This window comes from Micromesistius poutassou, assembly GCF_964030765.1.
Source record: "Micromesistius poutassou genome assembly, contig: SCAFFOLD_2005, whole genome shotgun sequence".
Lineage (NCBI taxonomy): Eukaryota > Metazoa > Chordata > Actinopteri > Gadiformes > Gadidae > Micromesistius > Micromesistius poutassou.
The window spans coordinates 1-6,188 of NW_028178315.1; the positions used below are offsets into that span (position 1 = coordinate 1).

General features: G+C 50.2%; 1 protein-coding gene across 1 annotated transcript; it reads right to left on the reverse strand.

The window, feature by feature from the left end:
• Positions 1-466: 466 nt before the first annotated feature.
• LOC311374629 (neurobeachin-like) lies at positions 467-5,725 on the reverse strand (the record flags this gene model as incomplete). Its single annotated transcript, XM_084490431.1, has 5 exons — positions 5,613-5,725; positions 4,548-4,660; positions 2,728-2,868; positions 1,172-1,291; positions 467-619 (listed from the first exon to the last, which is right to left on the reverse strand). Coding segments are annotated over exons 1-5 (633 nt in total), but the record flags the coding sequence as incomplete, so codon positions are not given.
• Between the last annotated feature and the right edge of the window lie 463 nt (positions 5,726-6,188).

Genomic DNA, 6,188 nt, shown 5'->3' on the forward strand with positions numbered 1-6,188 from the left:
AACTAAGTACATGCTACACAACATGCATATGCTACACAATTAGGTACATGCTACACAATTAAATACAATGAATGAATACAACGTGCATTAAGTGCGTACATTAAGTGCCAGGACGTACCACAGACAATAGTGCCTATTTATTTAATGGTCCTCATTTATATAGCGCTTTTATCCAAAGCGCTTTACAGTGTTGTTGACTGACATCCACCCATTCATGCACACATTCACACACCGACGGCGGAGTCAAACCACGCAGACAGCAGCCAGCTGGTCAGGAAGCAATTAGGGTGAGGTGCGTCTCGCTCAGGGGACACCACCACGACACTCAGCTCAGGAGGAGGAGGAGGCCGGGGATCGAACCAGCAACCTTGCGGTTACCGGCCGACCCACTCTAGCTCCTGATGCTAATGCCGCCCCCCCCCCCCCTAGGTGAACGGTGAACAGGTGAACCCCCCCTCCTCCTCACCATGCGGTTGATGCGGACAAAGTCCTCGGGTTTCTTGGCCCAGACGGGCAGCTCCACGTCGCACACCAGCACGCCGTCCTCCCGCGCGCCCAGCTCGTACTCGTTGCTGTTGACGAACATCTCGGGCAGGTAGTAGAACTCTGGGATCAGCTCCTGGTAACCGTGACAACCGGCAAGAGACAAGAGACGTCACCGCGGGCAGGCAGGCCGACCGTGTGAACTGAGTGACTGACCCCGACTGATTTTGGGGTTTCTCTGGGATTTGACAAATTTGTCCAATTCTCCATGATTTTTTTTTTTTTTAGTTCATATGATTTGTGTTGAAATTGTCAATAATTATACTTAAAAAAGAAAGAAAATAGAAAATAGTTAGTGTAGGCCTATAGTAGTTATGTATGGTCAATTTGTGTCGTAGATTAGCTTTGGCTAAAAACACATATGATGCAAACATCAGATGACAGTCTCAAGCTTATCCACGTTTCTGCATCGCGTCCCTATTCAAATAAACCTTAAACAATAATAGTTGTTTTTAATTAGATTATATATTAAATTTTTAATTAATACTATTTAGTTAATATTATGTTCTACGCTCTACCGACACTTAACCACTTAATCGGTGTATCTTAACGTCGTGATGCATTCCCGTCGGCGCTCGCCGCGGTGCCCCCTGAGGTGTGTCCCCTCCGGGCCTCCGTAGCCCCTTACCTTGACGTCCGCCGTGTCTCTTTGGCAGTTCCTCCACGAGCGGCCGATGCCGGAGAAGGACCTCTCCGGGTGGTCGAACTTGTTCTCGTTAGCGTTGAGGAAGAACGTGGTGAAGGGTTCCTGCCGGGGGAATAGGGAGGAACACACACACACTGTGGATGAGGAACCACTTCTGCCGACGGAGCAACAGCGCCCTCTCTGGGGGACGGCGCGTCACTGCACCCTCTGATTGGTCCGTGTTATTATGCTGAGTGAATACTGGGTGCTGAATGCATTTGATACGGAGGAACAGGTTGACGCTCACTTCTATAATTGTCTTCTGGCTTTTGTATTTGGCACGGTGGCTTTTGCATTTGTGTCGTGAAATTTGCATTTTGTGAGGTGGGCTTTTGCATCTGTGTTGTTGTTGTTTTTTTCATTTGTGCGCTGGCGTTTTTAATTTTGGCTCTGTTTTTGGCCTTTGCAGTTGTGTTTCCCAGTGTTAATGAGCTTGTGTTTATCGAACTTGTTGTGTTCTGGATTTGCAGTTCGTTAGACACGTCTCGGCGCTCACCGCTCGAGGCCGTCCTGGGAGCTCCTCTTAAATAGCTGCTTATTCTTTAACTGGATTTCCGCCGCAAATCGCACGATACGAATGAAACCTGAACATCTGTTTACATGTTGGGGGTTGAACGTAAATTGCTGTATGATAACCATGACGATAACATCCTCCGTACCACCCGGCCCGACTATGACGCATGCATCAAGTATCTAAATATCGTTAATTTCATTAATATTTCATTAATACACAGGATCAGAAGTTATAATCCCTTGTGCCAAAATCCAAGGAAAACACATATTCAGAGGCCCCTGTCCAAACCAACCTTACAAGCACGCTGGCTACCAAACTACCAATCAAAGGTGAAAAACACGAGACAACTAGCCCAACTGACAGCAGTAAATACCAAAAAAAAAAAAAAACAATGTACCTATCCTATCCTATGGCTATCACAGCCTAAAGACAGCAATGCCACCTTCAACAGACCCAGGCTCCGTTTAAGTGCGAGCTCCAGGTAGTGACAATGCCCCTAAGTTAAAAAAAATTGAATTGAGTTCAATCCACTTTCCGATCACAGACCGTACTTCACACATAAGCCGTTTCTCAATACCAAGTACGCAGACTACGTTCTCGCGGACTTGGAAGTCCGTACTTGGCAAGTCCGGACTTTCAAGTACAGACTTCCGAGAACGCGAGTACGCACTCTGCAATTGGAACAGCAGCGGACTCGATGATGCATTCTGGGATATTTAACGGTCCCAAGTCCACACGAGTCACCTCCGATGCGTCCTCGGTAGAACGGCCTCATCGAGAACGCATCGAGAACACTTCCGGGTTTTACGACAGTACTCGCGTACTTGGAATTGGAACAGTGCTTGGGCTACCACTGATGACGTTTACCGAGAACGCAAGTACACGAGAACACACGAGAACGCGAATTGAGAAACGGCTATAGTCTGTCTGAGCACTACACGGTCGCAGGCACCACAGGGTGCAGCGGGGGGGCGGGGCTACTCACTATCCGCAGCATCCAGCCCAGCGTGGTGTCGGCGGTGGAGTACAGGGTGGTGTAGTGGTGGGGGGGCGTGCCCTCATCCTCCCACGTCTCGTAGCGCTCGGCGTAGAACGCCGCCCGCTTGGGGTTCAGCGCTCCGATTGGCTGAGAGAGGGAGAACCAATGTGGAGGACAGAGAGAGAGAGAGAGAGAGAGAGAGAGAGAGAGAGAGAGAGAGAGAGAGGAAGAGAGAGAGAGAAAGTGAGGAAAAGCGATTGGGGGAGAGGGAGGTAGAGGGAGAGAGAGAGAGAGAGAGAGAGAGAGAGAGAGAGAGAGAAAGAGAGAGAGAGAGAGAGAGAGAGAGAGAGAGAGAGAGAGAGAGAGAGAGAGAGAGAGAGAGAAAGAGAGAGTGGGGGAGAGATAGGAAGAGGGAGAGAGAAAGTGAGGAAGAGCGATTGGGGGAGAGGGAGGTAGAGGGAGAGAGAGAGAGAGAGAGAGAGGAAGAGAGAGAGAGAGAGAGAGAGAGAGAGAGAAAGAGAGTGGGGGAGAGATAGGAAGAGGGAGAGAGAAAGTGAGGAAGAGCGATTGGGGGAGAGGGAGGTAGAGGGAGAGAGAGAGAGAGAGAGAGGAAGAGACAGAGGGAAAGAGAGAGAGAGAGAGGAAGAGAGAGGATGAGAGAGGAAGTGCGAGAGAGAGTGGGGGAGAGATAGGAAGAGGGAGAGAGACCGAGGGGAACAGAGACAGAGAATTTTAAAATGTCAGACGTCTTCTTGCCAGTTTCTGCTATGAATCAATATTTCAAAACAACAACTTCAAGTGAATAATATTATCCGCGGCTGTGATTGATTGGGCTGAGCCCTTGCTTGCATGAGGGCGAGTAATTACACTATCGGGCGATGACATTTTTATTCATCCATGTTTGATGTCCTGTATTTGATGCTCTCGGACGAGGGCAGGTATCGCAACAGATAATCGTAAATAAAATAAACGCAACTAAAATCTCCTCTGCTCCTCACCCCTCCTCCCCCTCCTCCTCTCCCCTCCTCCTCCCCTCCTTCTCCCCCCCCCTCCTCCCCCTCCTCCTCTCCCCCAGACTTTACGAGATTTCTTTTCACTGCCGCAGAGTCGGAGCACTTAACCTACATCCCTGTAGCCTCTGGAAGAGTTACTAGTTTCCCCCAAAATAATTTGCATATTATGACTTTAACGGGTCTCGGCGGTGTCTCTAGCTTAAAATAGCCTGGACAAATCTGTAGTCTATGCTGTTTCATAGTCATTTCAATAACGTCGTCAATTAAATCGCATCCTATAACCGATACATTACACAAATAAAAATTGCTGGCCAGCCCGTAGCTCTCGCTTTGTTTACTAGAATCGTAATTTTTGACACACCCAAAAACCCCTCCCACTCACCCTACACCCCTCCAACTCTCGCTCAACCCCTCAGACTCAACCTAAACCCCTCCCCACTCACCCTCAACTCCTCCCACTCACTCTAAACCACTCACACTCACCCTCAACTCCTCCCACTCCCCCTTAACCCCTCCCACTCCCCCTTAACCCAGCGAGCCGAGCTACACTAGCTCACACCGCCAGTGAGAACAGCCAGTGAGCATGAACAGACTCTGCAGACTGAGGTCCTTGAGTTCTGACTCCCAGCTACCGACTGGGAGAAGCTCCGCCTTACAGCCCGGGACTCGAAACAAAGACCCACTGAAGCACCGTCTGTTCCCTGAGAGCCGAGCTGAGTTTCTATTAATGCTTATTGTCTCGGTTTGTGGCCTATCAGCGGAAACAACACGAACAGCCCGGAGCGGGGTAGCAACCCTCTCCCCCGCCCCCACCTTGGAAAGGTCCCGGAAGTTCCCCGGGAGAGTGAGATCCAGCTCCTCCGAGTCGTAGTTGGTGAGGACCCAGGGGAAGACAGGGTACTGGTTCAGGTCGTTGTAGGTCCGCCCTGGAGCAGCAGCCGCCACCGGGGGGAAGCACCACGAGAAACAGAGAGGAGATGAGAGACCACACACACACAGAGATACACACAGAGAGACCACACACAACACACAGAGAGAGACACACAGAGACACACACAGAGAGAGACACACACACAGACACAGAGACACACAGAGACACACACACAGAGAGACCACACACACAGAGACTCACACACACACAGAGAGACACACACACACACACACACACACACACACACACCACACACACACACAGAGAGGCACACACACACACACACACACACACACACACACACAGAGACACACAGAGAGAGACACACACAGAGACACACACAGAGACACACAGAGAGACCACACACAGAGACACACAGAGACACACACACACACAAAGAGACACACACACACACACACACACACATACACACACACACACAGACACACACACACGGAGAGAGAGACGTTACTTCGCTCAACGTCGAGGGAGAAGAAGACGATTCTAAGTCTCATTTCACCCTCCAGTGAAATGAATTAGCTATGGTTCCACTTCGACGCAACGCAAGCGGGCTAACGGCCCCACTACGTCCTTGCGGACCCTCCTTGCAAGGGGCCTGACGTGCGCCTCCCGAAAAACTGTAACCTTCCGTCGAGGCGACGCAGCAGCCGAGAGCTGTGATTGGTACCGCTCACTAAAAAAAGCAGAAGCGGAACCAGAACTAGGTTCACGACTGCGTCGAAGCGTCTGCGTGGTCGTTGCGTCGCGTCGCGTCGACGTGGAGACCATAACTGAGCCTTGAGAATCGTCTTCCTCCTCCTCGTCTTCTCCTCCCTCGCGGCAGAAGGCTCTGCGTGTCATTTGGTCGCGTTTTTGCCGGTTTGACGCGGTCGGTGATGGCGGCGGCGGTGGAAGGGGTGGAAGGGGTGGAGGAAGGGGTGGTTTACCTGCGATGGTGTTGAGGAACATGAGGTACTCAAAGTTGGAGATCTCCCGCCTCTGCCAGCGCTGGGTCATGTTGGAAGATTTGAACAGCTGCCGAGGGGTTGCCATGGAGATGCGCCTGAGTGACGCACGGGTTGGGTTAATGGGAAGGCTGAGGCCCGTCACGTCAACACCTTGGGTAATAATAACTCAAAATAATATCTCCTGGCTTACTCATAACATCACAACCTGGTCCCAGCGTTATCACTGAGCACGTGAATGGGGTTTAAAGTCCTCTATGAATTATTATCGTTCATTATGATAGCATGGTCTATTTATCCGTTTTAAACTGCACTTTTCTACACTGTACTGTGTGAAATGTGTTAAAAAAAACAAAATGAAACGAAATAGGATTATTAGCAATAGTGTCGTTGTTGCCGTCATCATTATCGTTCCCATGGATATTCAGTGCGAAACCCCATCTCACTGCATCAAAACAATGCTCCAAACTGTTTTAATACGACTTTTATTAATCTAGCACCAACCGACAGCAGTAACACGTGTGTCTCATGGAGTGGGGGGGGGTGGGGGGTGGGGGG